The sequence below is a fragment of the Hippocampus zosterae genome, chromosome 14 (genome assembly GCF_025434085.1).
Source record: "Hippocampus zosterae strain Florida chromosome 14, ASM2543408v3, whole genome shotgun sequence".
NCBI classification, from domain to species: domain Eukaryota; kingdom Metazoa; phylum Chordata; class Actinopteri; order Syngnathiformes; family Syngnathidae; genus Hippocampus; species Hippocampus zosterae.
The window spans coordinates 20,749,717-20,769,816 of record NC_067464.1 but is presented as its reverse complement, the minus strand read 5'-3'; the positions used below and the strand labels follow the sequence as shown (position 1 = coordinate 20,769,816).

Here is a 20,100-nt window from a genome sequence, read left to right as displayed (position 1 = left end):
TACATACAACAGTGGCATGCCATCAGGGCCTTCAAAATTATGTTATTGCTGTTGCCAATACTGCAGTGGATCTTCGTGTATGTCAATGTTCAGTTCTGCCAAGTATTTCTGAACTTCATTTGTAGCATTCAGTGTCACAGATTTAGATGGGGTTTCTAAAATAACTTTTAAACTGGGGAATTGCTTCCTTATTTTGCTGGTTCCACTGTTCCAACTTCCAAATACTTGCAAATATAGCCATTGGAGTGACACCTACACAAGGCGTGCTGAGGGACTATCGCTGTCAATTCAAATGACAACACGATCTAATCGCCAAAACCTGACTGATTCAATTTCCTGAATCAGTTACGTGGTAGGGTGCTTCAGGAAGGTTCGAACTTCATTGCCTACTTCACCGATGCACGCTCCACATTTCGGATGCAATATGAATCAGAATCAGAATCAGAATCAGAATCATCTTTATTGGCCAAGTATGTAGAACACACAAGGAGTTTGTCTCCGGTATAACACGCTGCACTAGTATCATCGTAAACAACAAAATCATTGAACCATTTTAGAGTAACCAGTAGTTTTGTAGTACCATTTTGTGGTGCAAGAAGAGTGACTACGTCAGTGACTGTTTAAGGAGTTAATGGCTAGAGGGAAGAAGCTGTTTAAGTGTCTACTGGATTTGGTGCGCATGGATCTGTAGCGTCTGCCTGAGGGGAGTGGCTGAAAAAGGTGGTGGGCAAGCAGCTGGATCTGTTGAGGTGCAATCGTTTGTGTAGAGAGAGAAGAGCAGTGGCGAGAGGACACATCCCTGTGGGGCTCCAGTGCTGGTGGTGCGTATTGATGATGTTGTTGCTCCCAGTCTCACCTGTTGTGTCCGTCCCGTCAGGAAGCTGAGGATCCACTGGCAGATCGTAGGGGACACACCGAGGTGGAGTAGTTTGGGGGTGAGGAGTTCCGGGATGATGGTGTTGAACGCAGAGCTGAAATCCACAAACAGAATCCTTGCATAGGTCCCTGTGCTGTCGAGGTGCTTGAGGATGTAGTGCAGACCTATGTTGACTGCGTCTTCCACAGACCTGTTTGCCCGGTAGGCAAACTGGAGAGGGTCCAGCAGGGGTCCAGTGACGTTCTTTAGGTGGTTCAGCACAAGGCGTTCAAAGGACTTCATGACCACAGACGTCAGGGCGACAGGCCTATAGTCGTTCAGATCCGATGTTGCCGATTTCTTGGGAACTGGGATGATGGTAGACTGTTTGAAGCAGGATGGGACATCACACAGCTCCAGGGATCTGTTGAAGATTTGTGTGAAGACCGGAGCCAGCTGGTCAGCGCAGACTTTCAGGCAGGAGGGGGACACTTTGTCGGGCCCCGGAGCTTTCTTGATCTTTTGCTGCTTGAAGAGCCGTCTCACGTCCTGTTCGTGGATCTGTAGTGGAGAAAAAGAGGGTAGGTAGAGTGGTTTCTGGTAGAGGTGGGTGTGTGTGGGAAATGGGGGTGACCTTTTCAAATCGGCAGAAAACATGTTTAGTTCATTAGCAAGACCCTTATTGTTCACTGTTTGGGGGGATGGCATTCTATAGTTACTAATTGCTTTCAGGCCATTCCATACAGATGCAGAGTCGTTAGCAGAGAACTAGTTTTTCAGCCTCTCTGCATAGCTTCTCTTTGCGATGTTAATTTCCTTTGTCAATTGGTTTCGGGCATGTTTGTACAGTGCCCGATCTCCACTTCTAAATGCGGCCTCTTTCTCTTTCCTGAGTTGCCTGAGTTTGGGAGTGAACCTGTGTATTCATCCAGTGTGCCCGTTGAAGTTTCAAAGACGCCCCAATCAGTGCAGTCTAAGCATTCTTGTGGAGCTAGCTTTGCTTCATTTGTCCATTTTTTCACAGTCTTAACAACCGGTTTAACACAGTTGAGTTTCCGTCTGTATGTAGGTATTAAGTGGATTAAATTGCGGTCAGAAAGACCCAATGCTGCACGGGCGACCGATCGGTATGCATTTTTGATTGTTGTATAGCAGTGGTCTAGAATGTTGCCTTCTCTGGTGAAACAGTCGATGTGCTGCTTATATCTGGGAAGTTCACGGTTAAGATGTGCTCTATTAAAATCGCCCAAAATGATCAGGGGTGACTCTGGGTATTTTAGTTCGAGTTTGTTTACTTGTTCGGCTAGCGTTTGTATCACCGTGTTTGCGTTAGCTTGTGGCGCAATGTAAACACCGACTAGTAAAAAGGAGGTGAACTCACGTGGCGAGTAGAATGGCTTGCAGATTAAAGACAGCGACTCCAGGTCCGGGCTGCAGTGTGCGTCGAGCTTCGTGACATCAGTGCACCATTCTTCGTTGATATAGAAGCAAATCCCACCACCTTTCGATTTCCCTGATAGCTCCGTGTCGCGGTCGGCTCGGGGAAGGCGGAAGCTGGGTAGATGTAGTGCGGAATCTGGGTGGCGGTCACTGAGCCAGGTTTCAGTGAGCGCAGCAGAACGTACAAAGTTTTTGTTGGTCTTTGTGAGGAGAAGAAGTTCATCCATCTTGTTTGGCAGAGATCGTAGATTAGCAAAATGGATAGATGGGAGCGGGGTTCGAAATCCGCGCTGCCGGAGCTTGACGAGTACGCCGGCTCGCTTCCCCCTCCTCCAGCGGCGTTTCCATGCTCTGTACAGCGCAGTCGCTCCGCTCGCGATTAGCTTCGAAAAACCTTGTGGATTTTCGTGTGCTGGTGAAAAAAGACCGAGCGTAGACTCCCCAATGCGCAGCAACTTTTCCCTCGTGTAAGTAAGCCGCTCAGGGTCGCCAAAAACAAACGAAAATGACAAAAACAGGGATAATACTAGGGAGCGTCTGACCGAGGCTGCCATACCTGTCGGCGCCTGATGACGTATAATTGTGTGTCAATGATTACTTGACACACAATTCGAAGTCCGTGTTCATTTCCGCTTTCAAGAGTGACTGTAATTTGAGTAATTCTGAAAGTTTTAAAAGAGAAAAAGTAACACAGTAATCATGTGACCGAGAAGCACGCCTTGACCTGCGTCAAGAGTGACATACTGTGTACTAGTGATGGGTCCAGCGACACCGATGCATTGACACGTGCGCCGGGCTCACAGAGCAAACCACGTGTTGATGCATGTGCTGCTTCATTACGTCACGTGATTGACACGTGAACTGCATCGGCTGCGTTGACACAGTCCAGGCTTCTAATTGACACACCGGCTGCGTTGACACAGTCCAGGCTGCTAATTGACACGTGAACTGCACCGGTGCAGTTTAGACTGCATCGGCTGCTTGGCACAGTCCAGGATGCGCCACTTAGTCCAGGGGGCGTCGACTCAGTGCAGAGGGCGTTGACGCAGCAAAAGCCCGCCCGCACAGTGTTTTTAAGGAAGTGCGTTTGGCGACACAATGCCACCTGCCGAAACAAGGCAGACCTCACTCACGCTCGCTTGTCGAAGTTCGTGTCAGTGCAGACTTCGTGTTCGTGCCTTGCCTTCCTTGCCGATTATGGAGCAGAGACGCAAATCATCCGCCGTGTGGGACCATTTTGATGTCCCGGAGAATAAGGTATTATTTATTTATTTATTCAAATCGCCTTCTGTCGGCGAGAGGCACTCGCCGAGTACCTCTCAGATTATTGACATGTGTTGTACCATTCTAATCCGAATACATTTCAAGGTAACTCTTAATTACTACTTATTCACATTTCATTACAGGTGAAATGTCGAATTTGCCAAGTCGAATTGTCATACACCAACAGAAGCACCTCCACCATGCTGAGGCATTATCGGGCCAAGCATGAGAATGAAGTTCGCGATACACCCAGGTATACAAACGTTCACTCATCTTTTCACGGTTGCTATGTTGATGATTAATTGACAATCAGTAATTATTATTGGTTGACTCTCCACTCCATGTTTGACAATCAAGGTTCCAGGAAGCAGCTGTACTGGAAGGACCAACACACTTCTTTCCCAAACCTCTCCCACCTCGCAAAGGAGTTCCTTTGTACGCCAGCCTCATCCGTCCCTTGTGAGCGTGTGTTCTCCACAGCAGGAGAAATTGCTTGTAAAAGACGCAACAGGCTGAAGTTTTAAAACATTGGAGCATCTTAATTTTCTCAATAAAAAATTGTGAAGTCAAAGCCCACAAGCATCCTCATTCAAATGATCTTCACATTATTTGAACACATTGAATGTTGCAAAATGAATGCATGGATGTGAATAATATTGTATACACTTCATCATCAAATCGATGAATGACTTTATGAAAATGTCTTGGAACAGTTGTAGATGCAAAACCATGCTGACAGCTACATAATAGATAATAAAAGAAAAATATCCCAAACCATAGGGATCCTCCCAAAAACTAAGGATGTGCTGAATCCTTGTACACATACTTTTATTACTTCCATATTTGACCTATTGTGTGGAAATATGGGGAAATGCCAGTAAAACACTCCGTTTTAAAACTACAATACAAAGCAATCAGAACAATCACTGGCTCCAAATAGACAGAACCCACAAATCCACTGTTTATCAAATTAAACAATGAAATCTCATGACCTGGTTTACTTCAATTAATGTACGAAGCACACAACAACCTCCTTTGCCAAAACATCCAGAAGCTTTTTAAAATTCGAGAAAGTTGTCATAATTTAAGGGGTACTAACCTATACAAAAAAATCCAAAACACAAACAAACATCACGCAAAGGAGTGTATCTGCAATAGGTGTAAATCTGTGGAATGATTCTGAAACGGACCAGTAAAATGAGTAACTCTCTTGCTGAGATTAAAAATTAATTCGAGAGTAGTACAAGACAACTACACAAATCAGAATTAAGCTGATAAATTCGATACACTCATGAAATATAGCAATACATCAGAAATACATTGATGAGATTTAATATATTAATGAAACTTAGCATCCATTATGAATATGAGAAAATCGACATATACATGTGCTCCAATGAGTATGTACTGTATATACAAACCTAAAGTTGTAAAAATGTATAAGTACAGCATACATAAGGGTAAAAGCATTTGTTGATATGGAGACTTTCTTTCCTATTTTGAAAAATGATCAATTCATATATAAGAAGGGGTAGGACTCGGGGAAGGTTTTTTACTTCTTTCTACTCCTTTGAACACATATTTGTGATGATGACTATTTTCTTTTCCTTTTTTTATATCTTACCTTCACTTTTTGCCAATTTATTACCGAATTGTATGTTTATATGTTCAATATACAAATAAATGTATCAGTCAATTCAGTCTGTTAAGTGGGTTGGCTGCAGGGATCTTGAAGGTCCAGCAGGTGGCAGTGGTCAGTGACACAGTATCAACACAGTGTGTCGACCCGCCTCATGAGGCCTCATGGACCCATCACTATCGCATGCACCTGAGAATCCGGTATTTTTCTCAAAATAAAACATATTTGAGATTCCGAAATAAATAAACGGAAGTAATATGTTCTTTATTCTTTCTGTGCGATACCGTGGCCTGTGGCTTGGGGACCACTATGTTGGATGACGAGTTCCTAAAAATGGTCATCACACGAGTGTTCTGCAATTTACATTCCATTTTGACAGTCAATGTCAATCAAGATCATAACTTCCACACCATGGGAAGAAAAAGACATGGCAGAGATGTCATTGTTTATCATACCATCTACATTAACGGTTTGATTAAATGAAAAGCACACATATACTAATCTTGCCCAACATATTCATCATACAAGCAGGAACAAACTAAATCAAAATCAAAGTTTAGAATTGTAAAAAAAAAATAAGGTGCCTATATCATGCAAAATCTGATTTTGGAGCATTTATCAGTGTTGAAATGCTAATTCCTTACAAAATAAATAAGTAAATAAATAAATAAAATAAAATACCCCATTTCTCCATTCACCCATTTAAACATTCCTCCTCATTCCTGTCTTTAAACATAATCTACGTCCAATCCAATAAAACGATTGGGTCCTCGATCTTATAAGATTGTAGGAGCCACCTCCATACTGCCCCTGCAGACTAAACACGCATCTGCTTTCTCAAGCAACAACCGGGACAAGTGTATCCGGAAAGGGGCGCTACGAGCGGCCTCCCCAGCAGAGGCGCCGGCCGACCCGGCGACTTTATTGTTAGTATTTACTGTTTTGTGGGTGGTGCATGCTCAGATACATATGGATTCATATGTACGCAGTGGCTGGCTTTTGAAACATCATGAAAATGGTGCGGCAGCCACACGCGGAAGTATGGGATTTTAGTGAGCCAGGCGTCTCACATTCATTGTTAAAATAGCCAACAAAACAACTCATATTTTCAGAAAAAATCAGATCACCATTGTGCCACAGATTGTGCCACAAACACGTGCCTATAGTTAACTGTGGAAATCTTAAAATAGCATAGTACAGACCCTTTACGAGATTTTTGGTCATTGCTTTTTTGAGATACGATTTGACTGAATGAACCATTGATCGTAGGATACAAAATGGCGTCCGACGTTGGCGACAATTCATCACTGCTGTTTACTTGGGCTTGGGAATCACTGCATGAGAGTAGACTAGGGGAGCAAAAGCAACATAAAAAAAAAGTAGCAGTATCTAGTAAATTAAGATCAGCAACATTTTAGTTTTTACGAAGACTTGTTCCTGCTTGATTATGTGTGTGGTGGGCATTGTTGTGGATAGGTTTGAATTATTTCCATGAAACCCTGACTGTGGCTTTTTTAACGCACTCATGCCTGCCCAATCTTAGCTAACCCAGCCTAGGGAGTTTTGTCACCCTCGCCACACAACGGAAATGTTTTTCTGTTGTGCCCGTGGTTGTGATAATATTGTTTATTTTAAAAACAACAGCTATTGTGCTCGGAAAAAAATACATTACTTTGGATGTTCTGCCAAATTTTCTGCATTACCATTCATCAAAATGTTAAAAAGTGGTCCATTAAGGGAATGACTATTACGGTGGAGATAATGCTGAAGATTTCAGCCGAGTAAAGAAATGACAAGCAACACATGTCTAGCCAGTTTCATGAATAACTCTTACCTTCTTCGATGATTCGCCATGGAGTGAAGAAGGTTTCATGCAGCTTTAAACTGGGGAAACTTTCATGTTCCTGGTAGCTTGCATTGAGTCTCCTGACGACTGGGGAGATCGTTGCATGACCAAACCGGAATGCCGCCGTGGCAAAAACATTCGAGGCAGATGGGTCCACAGTTGGATCATATCCTTCATATGGTCCAATGTAATTGTCAAAAAACTCTTTCCCAATTATTTTTGGAACATAATCTCTCATGGTTATAATCTAAGAAAAAGCAGAAAACACTGTAATTCAGTTGTAAAAGCAAAACTAAAGCCCAATGAGAGCGTGCTGCTTTTAAATTATTACCGGGATACACAGCAACAGTAGCCAGGACAAAGACAAACAAGCATGTTCCCACCAACTTGTTACCATTTTTACATTTGTCTACAGCGGGACTCTAACCAGGACCCTCCAGTTCAAAATGCCTAAATCCTTACAAATGCCAATACAGCTCATTCTGCTCCAACATTGGAAGTTTGAAAGAAAAAGTACCATTGTTCAATGAGGATAAAATAATGATTGAACATAAAGATGATTACGAAGGAATGTTTTAGGAATCTACTTTTTGATCAACAGACCTCCCGCGATCGACCCGTGACTGCACGCACACATACGCACGCACTTACACACGAATGCCATAATGAGCAACATCCGTAACGTCTCCGAAGATGATCGAGGTGTGGGACGCACGTTTGCAGTGTGTTAACTGTTGTAGCTCACGTGTCCCGTTTAAAATGCTTCTCTCAGCCATCGACTTTCACATTCTTTACCAGGACCATTGGTGAATTGTACATGAGATGTTTTTTTTTTCACAACAGCCACCTTGCCTGGCATCCCGTCCTGCTAATAGAAACGTGCATCGCAGGCTATGACGCAAATCCTCGTTGACAGAAATGTTGACATTTAATATTTACTCTCCACATTTTTAAAGCAACGTTAAGAATGTTTGTATCATATTTGTCCTCCAACAGAAACCATATTAATATATATATATATATATATATATATATATATACTAGCTGGTTCGCCGCCCGTAAGGTGGTGGTTCATCAGCTAGTTCCTGCGGAAGGCTGGTAAGATTTTTTCGCTAAGATGCCCGCGCGATCGTAGTGAGCCACTGCCTGAGCGGCGCAGTGGCGGCGCAGTGGCGGCGCAGTGGCGGCGCAGTGGCGGCGCAGTGGCGGCGCGCAGTGGCGGCGCGCAGCGGCGCGGTGAAGTAGGTACGTTTTGAAAAGGGACAGACGGAAGGACAGACCGCGTGCGGGACGACGCGCAATATATATATAGATGGCGGCCCGGTAGTCCAGTGGTTAGCACGTCGGCTTCACAGTGCAGAGGTACCGGGTTCGATTCCAGCTCCGGCCTCCCTGTGTGGAGTTTGCATGTTCTCCCCGGGCCTGCGTGGGTTTTCTCCGGGTGCTCCGGTTTCCTCCCACATTCCAAAAACATGCGTGGCAGGCTGATTGAACACTCTACATTGTCCCTAGGTGTGAGTGTGAGCATGGTTGTTTGTTTGTCTCTGTGTGCCCTGCGATTGGCTGGCAACCGATTCAGGGTGTCCCCTGCCTACTGCCCGGAGACAGCTGGGATAGGCTCCAGCACCCCCCGCGACCCTAGTGAGGATCAAGCGGCTTGGAAGATGAATGAATGAATGAATATATATATATTTCCTCCCCCATTTTTTCCATTTTCAAAATTTTGAAAAAGCTCCAGGGAGACACGAAGGCGTCGCGAAAGAGTCACTGGAGGCGCGGATTGCCGACCCCCGCTCCAGTGCTTGTCATTTTGCGTCCCGACACGACAGACTTAACCCAGTTAGGGACAATTAAAGGATGGACAAAAACCCACTTCCGTCCGTGCTTTGTCCGTCCTTTGTCCTTCATCCTCCGCCCCTAAAATGGGCATCAGTCTGGGACAGATGGACAAATCATTCCATCCGAGGGATGGAATTGTGGTGGTGGTGGACCATAAAAAGCAGCCAGGAGGGAGGAGCAGGTTGTACTTGAAGAATTGTATTGATAAAAACATCCATCCATCCATCCATCTTCTACCGCTTATCCGGGGCTGGGTCGCGGCGGCAACAGTTTTAGCAGGGAAGCCCAGACTTCCCTCTCCCTAGCTACTTCTTCCAGCTCTCCTCGGGGGATCCCGAGGCGTTCCCAGCCAGCTGGGTGACATAGTCTCTCCAGCGTGTCCTGGGTCTTCCTCTGGGTCTCCTCCCGGTGGGACATGCCCGGAACACCTCACTAGGGAGGCGTTCAGGAGGCGTCCGAATCAGATGCCCAAGCCACATCATCTGGCTCCTCTCGATGTGGAGGAGAAGCGGCTCGACTCGGAGCCCCTCCCGGATGACCGAGCTTCTCACCTTATCTCTAAAGGAGAGCCCGGACACCCTGCGGAGAAAACTCATTTCGGCCGCTTGTATCCGGGATCTCGTTCTGTCGGTCACGACCCATAGCTCGTGACCATAGATGAGGGTTGGAACGTAGATCGACCGGTAAATTGAGAGCTTCGCCCTTTGGCTCAGCTCCTTCTTCACCACGACAGACCGATACAGCGTCCGCATCACAGCAGACGCTGCACTGAACCGCCTGTCGATCTCTCGCTCCCTCCTGCCCTCACTCGTGAACAAGACCCCAAGATACTTAAACTCCTCCACTTGGGGTAAGATCTCCCCCCCGACCCGGAGGGGGCACTCCACCCTTTTCCGACTGAGGACCATGGTTTCAGATTTGGAGGTGCTGATTTTCATCCCAACCGCTTCACACTCGGCTGCGAAACGCTCCAGTGAGAGTTGGAGAGCCCTGTTTGAAGGAGCCAACAGCACCACATAATCTGCAAAAAGCAGGGATGCAATACTGAGGCCACCAAAACGGACCTCCTCAACGCTTCGGCTGCACCTAGAAATTCTGTCCATAAAGGTTATGAACAGAATCGGCGACAAAGGGCAGCCTTGGCGGAGTCCGACCCTCACTGGAAACGATTCCGACTTACTGCCGGCAATGCGAACCAAACTCTGACATCGGTGGTATAGTGACTGAACAGCCCGTATCAGGTGGTTCGGTACTCCATACCCACGAAGCACCCCCCGCAGAACTCCCCGAGGGACACGGTCAAACGCCTTCTCCAAGTCCACAAAACACATGTAGACTGGTTGGGCGAATTCCCACATACCCTCGAGAACACTGCTAAGGGTGTAGAGCTGGTCCACTGTTCCACGGCCGGGACGAAAACCACACTGCTCCTCTTCAATCTGAGGCTCGACTTCCTGACGGACCCTCCTCTCCCGCACCCCAGAATACACCTTACCAGGGAAGCTGAGGAGTGTGATCCCTCTGTAGTTGGAACACACCCTCCGGTCCCCCTTTTTAAAAAGAGGGACTACCACCCCGGTCTGCCAATCTAGAGGCACTCTCCCCGTTGACCATGCGATGTTGCAGAGGCGTGTCAACCAGGACAGCCCCACAACATCCAGAGCCTTGAGGAACTCCGGGCGGATCTCATCCACCCCTGGAGCCTTGCCACCGAGGAGCTTTTTAACCACATCGGTGACTTCAACCACAGAGATAGGAGAGCCCACCTCAGAGTCCCCCAGGCTCTGCTTCCTCCAAGGAAGGCGTGTTGGTGGAGTTGAGGAGGTCTTCGAAGTACTCTGCCCACCGGTTCACAACGTCCCGAGTCGAAGTCAGCAGCGCCCCATCCCCACTGTACACAGTGTTAGTGGTGCACTGCTTCCCCCTCCTGAGACATCGGATAGTGGACCAGAATTTCCTCGAAGCCGTCCGGAAGTCGGCTTCCATGGCCTCACCGAACTCTTCCCATGTTCGGGTTTTTGCCTCGGCGACCACCAAAGCTGCGTTCCGCTTGGCCAGTCGATACCTGTCAGCTGCCTCTGGGGTCCCACAGGCCATAAAGGCTCGAAAGGACTCCTTCTTCATCTTGACGGCATCCCTTACTGCTGGTGTCCACCAGCGAGTACGAGGTTGATAAAAACACTGAAAATGAAATCCAAAACAAAGCCCTGATAACAAAACTAAGCCAAAGTATCAAAGAAAAAGCATGACTGAAGCTCAAAACTAATAGTAACAAAAACATGACCCGAAACATCATTACAGAGCAAACATGACAGGAACCAACAAACAATTATCCGACACCGAGTGGAGCCCTTTTAAAGCAATAATTAGATAACGACCAAGAGGTGTGCAAATGCAGGGAGAGCCCTACAGTGCCACCTGTTGGTCACAAACAGAATCATGACAGGAATGCCGATGTCTGGTCAGCAGTCTGTCAACAAATGTTTGCTGGTGTAATGGTTGTAGCAGAGCATTTCTGTCCCAAACAGTAATGTATGTTATCATCTGTCCAGGAATATTTTTCAGAAAATACCCAATGTGGATTTTCTGTTTAATCCGATTTTATAATGTCCTTGTTCATATTACAAATACAACTTCTAATGTGAACGCAATGCACCCGTGTTGTGACGCACCTGCGCACAAAGCACAACGTTGAGTGATGTGCAGCAGAAAAACAACATCACGTGGCAGTATTTAAAAAGCTAATTTAGTCAGTCCCGTATGTAGGGGCTTGTCTCTCTCCCTGATCTATGACATAGGTGTCAAACTCAGGTCCTGGAGGGCCGCTGTCCTGCATGTTTTCCAAGTCTACCTGCTGCAACACACCTGATTCAAATGAACAGGTTCAATGTCAGGCTTCTGCAGAGCTTGCTGATGATCTGATCATTTGGTTCAGGTGTGTTGCAACAGGGAGACTTGAAAAACATGCAGGACAGCGGCCCACCGGGACCTGAGTTTGACACCTATGATCTAAGAGGGGAGACCTCAGATTACAAATGTGAGGAAGTAAGAAATTCAACCTGCACAAGCTGTAACTATATATGGTGACATTTTTGTCTCTGACATCAACCAATTTGAAATGTACTAAAGTAATGTAAATACAACCTCCAAAAATGTAATTTGAACCATCGTTAAAAAATTGGTATTAGAGACCACCCTCAACAAGCAGAATTGCTTGCTAATCAAGTGTCTCTTTTCCCATAACAGTAGTTACGTTTTCTTACACTTATGTGAGAAATGTGAAACCTAAGGTGGCTCTGTGCATCTTCATTTTGACATTATGGACTACCACATTTAGCATTTTCAATTTGAACAAACTGGAAGATAAAAACCATCCCACTACATGGAATAAAAAACAGTGACAAAATGACGCCATGCCGAGCCATTTGATTCACCACAACAAAATTGGACCATATGTTAAGTAAGATACTGTACCTGGTGCAGAGCCCCAATAATCTTGCGTGTTTCTTCATATATGGTCTCCGCATTCCAGTGACCATTGAGGTGTTTAAGTGTCTCGGCTATTTGATTGTGTTGCCTCAGCCACAGCAGATGCAAACTGGTCAGAGGCAGACCCTCATTGACCCGACTGTCTCCAGCGCGGAAACATGCCACATTTTCCTCACCATGCAGACAGACTGATTGGAGAGATTCTTCGAAAGGTAAATAGGGTCTTCCTTTGGGGTCCATAATATGTTCATTAACAGTGAGTTTCCCATTCAAGCCGCAGAGGTCTCGCAGTAAGTTGTTGACTTTTGGCCCGGAGCCATACACGACTGATCCATCAATGAAAGATGTGATGGCATTCATCTGTTGTTGCTGCACGGCTTGTAAGATGTCACGCCCAAAGCCATTGAAACAAGCTGGTAAAGAGCGATTGAAAGGCAGGCAGCTTTGTGCACTTGGGAGGTTGTCAAGTGCCTGCAGAAGAGAAATGAAATGATAGTATGTTCTTGTTAGGTGTTGGGGTGGTTAGCAGTTTTCAGTTACAGCAGGAATGATTTTGGTACCAAAGCTGGATTTGGATTTGTCATTGTGCTTGTATGGGATTTGTCACGAGTACTTCGAGTTCCTCCCACAATTCCAAATATTGCACAGTGGATTTAGATGCCTCTAATCAATAAATAAATTGGAGCAACTTAAATTGGAGCAACTTTAAAACATGAATTGTTAACATTTATGGAAACAATGTTAGCACAACAAAGCAACCAAGTTGTTTGATCCAAAACAAATTGCTGAGTTGGTTTTACTTGTTTCTTTAACTTTGGCTGGTCAGTCCAAGGGACAACTGTTGTGTATAAACTCATATTTATTTGTCAAATGCAGGAAAGCATTCACAACAGCAAAAGTGGTATATAAAAAATATTAAGTTGAATTGCCAAACTTCCCAAATTCCAAGTTTGTTGTCATGAAACGTGTTGTGTTGTGAAATGTTGGGAGAGATTTTCAAACTCAATTTTAAACTTTAAACTTTTCGGCAGGTTCCTTGTCTGAACTGGCTGCCTCCCCATGACGAATCACGGAGTGTATCCCACTTCTTTTCCGAAACTTTTCCAACCATCCGCTGCTTGCTTTAAAATCAAACTCGTCAGGAGCAATGCCAGGATCCTTTTTTATCAAACCTCCATACAATTTTCTTGCTTTGCCACAAATCGCATCTTGGCTAAGACTCCCCTGCTATCTGTTTCTTATTTATGAAAATAAGCAAAAGTTTCTCCAGTTCCTCGAATATTTGTGGCCTTTGTTTGCTAAACACATGAGATCCTTGAGCCAACACAGACACATGTACACCTGATTCATATTTCGCTATCAAATCTTTCCTAAATTCAATAGTTTTGTGCACTATTTTCCTATTTTTTTCACCATCTTAACGACTTCCACTTGATTTCTTTGGTGACATGATTAGGGGCTGATATACAATGCAGAAATAACAGTCCAATTTGTGTGTTTCAACAAACACGGTGCTTTAAAAAAAATCTTTATTGGACACATCTGCTCACATTGGATGATCTTTTTTAAAAAAATAATCTTTATTGAACACATCCGCTCACATTGGACACTCTTTTTTTAAAATCTTCATTGAACATGTCTGTTCACAATAGAATGCTACACGAGGAAGCGTCATTTCCTCATGTAAGGAAGGCGAGAGGAGTCGAGTGGCGCATTCAAGTGCGCTCAGTTTGGTCGAGAACCGATTTGGTCAAGAACAGAGACGTTCAAAAACCGAGGTTTGACTGTATATGTTCATCTTCCGTACCGCTTGATCCTCACTAGGGTCGCGGGGGGTGCTGGAGCCCATCCCAGCCGTCTCCGGGCAGTAGGCGGGGGACACCCTGAATCGGTTGCCAGCCAATCGCAGGGCACACATAGATGAACAACCATCCACGCACACACTCACACCTAGGGACAATTTAGAGTGTTCAATCAGCCTGCCATGCATATTTTTGGAATGTGGGAGGAAACCGGAGCACCCGGAGAAAACCCACGCAGGCCCGGGGAGGACATGCAAACTCCACACAGGGAGGCCGGAGCTGGAATCGAACCCGGTACCTCTGCACTGTGAAGTCGACGTGCTAACCACTGGGCTACCGGGCCGCCCACTGTATATGTTAACTAATTAAACGATTACTAGTACTACCACTTCTACGCTACTTATTCTGTTGGGTCATGGGGAGATGGATGCTATTCGAACTGACTGAGGTTGAGAGGCAGGCTACATCCTGGACCGGATACAGGAAAAGTGGTTAGGATTGCATATGTCAGTGTCTAATTTTTTGTGTTGTGTTCTATTATATTGTTATTTTATGTGAACCCATTCAGCCCCGCTGAACAAAACGGGGCTGTGCAATAATGCTGTCCATTACAGGTGCATAAAAAAAAAAAACAAGGGCCCCGGGGCTGTCCAGCGGTGACAGTCAAACAGTTCCAACATCCCTTCTAATCAAAATCAGTGCTCTTACACACGTGATGCAGAGAAGACCACTCCTTCAATGAATATTGTGGCCAAAATGCTGAAAAAAATCAACATTGCATCCACACGAAGGACAACAAACACCATATGACAAAAAAAGACAAAAACAACAAAAAACAAAGCTATTGAGGAACTGTTGCTGTCAGTTGCCAACTACAGCGCTATCTTGGATGTATAATGAAGAGTATCTGCGTCAGACCGAGTTAGATTCCCCCATGGCGAGTTGTTTTTTGTCAATTTTAAGTTTTTCAAAGCATATCAAAAAGGAAAGAAAGATTGTTTCCACACAGTTTCGAACTGTGAGACAAATGTGTTAACCACTATATCAGGGGTGGGCAACCCATGGCTCGTGAGCCACATGCGACTCTTTGACTGGTTCAATGCGGCTCCCGGACTTTCACATGACAAGCGTCAAAAACGCCTCAGCGGTGGCGCTGCCATTCAAACAACAGCGCTATGTCCAGCAGAACTTATGTCAGCCTATCATCAATGTCGTGACTTGATTGACATACAGGGCAACCAGTCAAATGACAACTGAATCACAGCTCATTCACAAACAACGGCGCTAAGTGCTCGGTGCTAAGGACTCGGCGCTAAACTAGTGAGCGAATTATCTCTGACTTTAAGGCAGGGGTGCCCAATACATCGATAGCAATTGACCGGGAGCCAGCAGACTGGTCCCAAGTCGACTGCGAGGCGTGGGAGGAGGAAATGGGGGGGGGGGGGGGGGGGGGGAAGATTTGTATGTTTGCGTGTTTGTGTGTTTTGGTTTCGTTCATGTTCGGGCCTTGGCGTGAATGCGTGCATATGTGCCTGAGTGCGTTGTTGGGCGCGTGTATCTGCCTGCACGTGCGGGATCGGGTCGATTGTGGGAGGTTGGTCGCTTCAAAAGTCGATCTTCGTGCAAAAAAGTTTGATCTATGTGGCAAGCTTACCTGAGTAGTAAGTACCCGCTGCAGCTCGCATTCAGACAGTGTCTGCTCTGAGTGGCAACAACGGAATGTAAGCCAGATTTGAAGAGGATTGTTCAAGAGACGGAATGCCAGAAGTCCCTTCACTGTGAGGCAGTACACACAATATTGATTTTTGAAAATGGCCTGTGGGCTTAGAACTTTAGGAGTCAATTTCTGTCAATATCATGTTGGTGTGTGACATTGGCTGTGCAGACGTAGGTGTGCGTGTGTGTGTGTGTTTGTGTGTGTGTGTGCGTGCGTGTGTGTGTGTGTGTGTGTGTGTGTGTGTGTGTGTGTGTGTGTGTGTGTGTGCGTGTGTGCGCATGCGCGCACGTTCTTTATCTTTATCTCTGACTGGTTGGCCACCCCTGCCTACGGTTGACTCTGGACTCTTTCGCATTAGGTCTGTCAAGCCATATAACGGATAGCATTGTGGGTTTTTTTGCGGGTTCGGCTTGGAAAAAAATCGTATTCCTCGTTAGTATAGTGGCCAGTCTCTCCGCTTGTCATGCGGAAGACCGGAGTTTGATTCCCTGACGGGGAGTTGCATGTAGTGAATTTTATTATTTTGGTAAGGCAGTTTTTCATTGCAAAGCATAAAGGTAGGAGTGATTGTTCCCAGCCAGTTTTGGGAGAACCACAACACCATGGAAACAGATGCCACTGTTGTCTTTCCGATCAGGGCTTTCAAGCCGCCTAACTGACAGCTTTGCTGTGCTTTGGCGGGTAGCGCTTGCTTCGGTTAGCTGTTCCTCGTGAGTTTTGTGATCAGTATCTTCGTCCATCACGCATAAGGATGGAGTTCGATTCCTTGTCAGGGGCTTTTATTTTGTGAATGAAATTATTTTTAGGATGCAATTTTTCTTGATCAATCAAAAAGTTAGGAGAGATTGTTTCCACCTAGTTTTGCACTGGAGACCTTTCCTGTGTAAGACAAATGTGATAACCACCACACCATGGAATCAGGTGATGCTTTAGTACAGGCGTGGCCAACCAGTCGGAGACGAAGAGCCATTTTTTTTTACTGTAGTACTGCAAAGAGCCACATCGTGCACGAGCGCGCGTGCGCGCACACACACACACGCACACACACACGCACACACGCACACACGCATGCACGCGCAAGTAAGCACGCACACGAGCGCAAACGCAGGCACGCATTGACGCCGAGATGAGCGAGAGCCGGAACTTCACTTAATACGAATGAAATCGAAACAGTTGTCATCTAATTGGTTGCCCTGTTTGTCAATCATTAGCACTAAGCACCGTTGTTTGCGCATGAGCGGTGATTCAGTTGTCATCTGATTGGTAGCCCTGTATGTCAATCAAGTAACGGGATTGATGATAGGCTGACGTAGTTAGTTCTGTGTATTTAGCGCCGTTGTTTGAATGGCAGCGCCACTGCTGAGGCGTTATCGATCTTTTCATGTGAAAGTCCGGGAGCCGCATTGAACCAGGCAGAGAACCGCGGGTTGGCCACCACTGTTTTAGTCTTTCCCATCAGGGCTGCCAAGATGCCAAACGATGCTTTGACAGCAAGGGCTTACTTCGGTTGGACGTTCCTCGTGAGTTTTGTGTTCAGTATCTTCGCCGATCACACATTGGGGTGCATTTCCCTGACAGGGGGTTTTATTTTGTGAATTTAATTATTTGAGGGCTAAATTTTTTTCACCAATCAAAAAGGAAGGTAAAAATGTTTCCAGCTCTCTCCAATCAGTCTGTCTGCATGGTAAGACGAATGTGATAACCACCACACCATGGAAACCGATGACGCTGTAGTCTTTCCTCCCATAAGGCCTGTCAAGCCGCCTAACTGCTCGCTTTGGCGGGAAGGGCATGCTTCGGTTGGGCGTTCCTCGTGAGTTTCGTGTTCGCCTATCACGCGGAAGATTGGGGGTTGATTCCCTGACAGTTTTTTTTTAAATTGGTGAATTTAAGTATTTTCTGGGCGGCCCGGTCGGCTTCACAGTGCAGAGGTTCGATTCCAGCTCCGGCCTCCCTGTGTGGAGTTTGCATGTTCTCCTGGGGCCTGTGTAGGTTTTCTCCAGGTACTCCGATTTCCTACCACATTCCAAAAACAGCCTGATTGAACACTCTAAATTGTCCCTAGGTGTAAGTGTGAGCGTGGTTGGTTGTTCGACACTGTGTGCCCTGCGATTGGCTGGCAACCGATTCAGGGTGTCCCCCGCCTACTGCCCAGAGACAGCTGGGATAGGCTCCAGCACCCCCCACGACCCTTGTGAGGATCAAGCGGTTCGGAAGATGAATGAATAATTATTTTCTTCATGCAATTTTTCTTCACCAATCAAAAAGGAAGGACGTTTCAAACTGGTTACCTTTCATGTATTTGACAAATGTGATAACCACTACACTATGCAAACAGATGACTCTCTCGTCTTTCCCATCAGGGCTGTGAAGCCTCCGAACTGATCGCTTTACGGTGCTATGGCGGGTTAGGCTTGCCAAGGTTGGGCGTTCCATGTTGCGAGAGTGGAGAGGATCTTAAGCTATCAAGTGCAAGATTGGGGTTTGATTCCCTGACCATTATTTTGTAAATGTAATTATTTTAGTGATGCAATTTTTCTTCATCAATCAAAAAGGAAGGAAATTTGATTACCACCCAGTTTCGAATTGGGGACCTTTCGAGTGTTTGACTCATGTGATAACCACTCCACTTTGTAAACAGGTGACTCCTTACTCTTTTGCATCAGGTCAAGCCACCTAACTGATAGGATTTGGCGGATAGGGCTTGGAAAGAAATGCATTTTCCTCGTTAATATAGGGGACAGTAACTCCGCCTGTCACGGGGAGTTGTATTTCGTGAATTTTATTATTTTGGTGAGGCAGTTTTATTTGTAAGTCATAAAGGTAGGAGCGATTGTTTCCATCCAGTTCGAACTGGGGAGCTTTCACGTGTAAGACGAATGGGATGCCCACTACACCATGGAAACAGATGAGGCCATAGTCTCATATGTGTCCAACGCCGAGTTCTTTCCCTTCAGGGCTATCAAGATGCCTTACTAAGAGCATTGCCTATGACGCGGAAGACCAGTTTTTCATTGTAAATCAAAAAGGGGTCACCCAATTTCGTAATGGGCACCTTTTGTGCGTGAGCTGAACGTTACCACCACAACGCTATGGAGATAGATGACACCATGGTTCTTCATATCAGGGATACTGCACTTGATAGCATTGGCTGTGCTTTTGGCGGCTATTGTGGACAGCATCTCAGTATGTCAGCCTCTCATGTGGAAGACTGGGCTTTGATTCCCAGACAGGGAGTTGATATTTGGAAATATCATTGTTTTTGTGTTGCAGTTTTTCATAATAAATCACAAAGGGAGGAAAGATTACTTTCACCCAGTGTCAAACTGAGGGCCATTCGCGTGTCATGAATGTGTCAACCACTACACTACGGAAACATTAGATCACATTAGGGCTGAAAAGAGTCTTAACTGAGAGCAATTATGGCGCTTTAGTGGGTAGGGCTTTTTCAGGGTAGGCATTCCTCGATAATATAGTGGACAGTATCTCAGACAGTATTATTCTTGGTCACGTCTGTTTCCTGACACAATCATCCATTTTGAATGCATGACGCTTATGTATGGGCACACCTTAAGTTCAAAGGAGCCAATCAGCGCATCGTTATCGCCGACATGCCCTGCTCAGCCATGAGCATGAGCCAGTTCGTCAAACATTATACACACACAGCCGCGCTGCTGCGTTCTCTGCAATACATCTGTTCGTTCACGCAAATAATAAAACGGATAATTTTAACAAGCGATCGCGGTAACGCGCAGATTATAGTCCAAAAATATAAAATGTATAACGTAAAAATCATTTTATAATTTATTATTTTATACATTTTTGCCAAGGGTCCGGACAGAGGAGGTCGGCGGTCCGGACAGAAGTGGTCGGCGGTCCGGACGTGGATGGCAGTCCGCCAGTTGAGGAAGACGGGTTTAGGATATCCAAATAATTGCATTTGATGCAATTCAATTTCAACCTTCAAACAACTTTGTCGATTAAGTTACATGTTAACTTTAGAGCCCCTCTGTGATATAACCTCAATACCTCTCTCTCCTCCTTTGAAATTAAAAGCCCATGAATAATTTCTGATGGTATCTCATTTCATAAAAAAAGAATTGCCTCCCAGAGTTGCTGTCAGACTAGCAAGACAATTTTTGGAGTTCAAAATTTTCATTCCTCTCGCAAGGCGTTAGATCCATTCCCACCTTTCATCAGGAGAATATC

The 20,100-nt window shown here is 45.6% G+C and overlaps 1 protein-coding gene across 1 annotated transcript in view; it reads right to left on the bottom strand.

Annotated features, from left to right (window-relative positions):
- The window catches only part of tpo (thyroid peroxidase), a 44,434-nt gene that overhangs the window by 8,135 nt on the left and 16,199 nt on the right, over nucleotides 1-20,100 (bottom strand). Inside the window, exons 4-5 of the mRNA XM_052085748.1 lie at nucleotides 12,358-12,843; nucleotides 7,033-7,291 (exon numbers count right to left, since the gene is read on the bottom strand). Of these exons, the coding sequence (XP_051941708.1) occupies nucleotides 7,033-7,291; nucleotides 12,358-12,843 (745 nt within the window). The remainder of the gene's footprint in view (nucleotides 1-7,032; nucleotides 7,292-12,357; nucleotides 12,844-20,100) is intronic.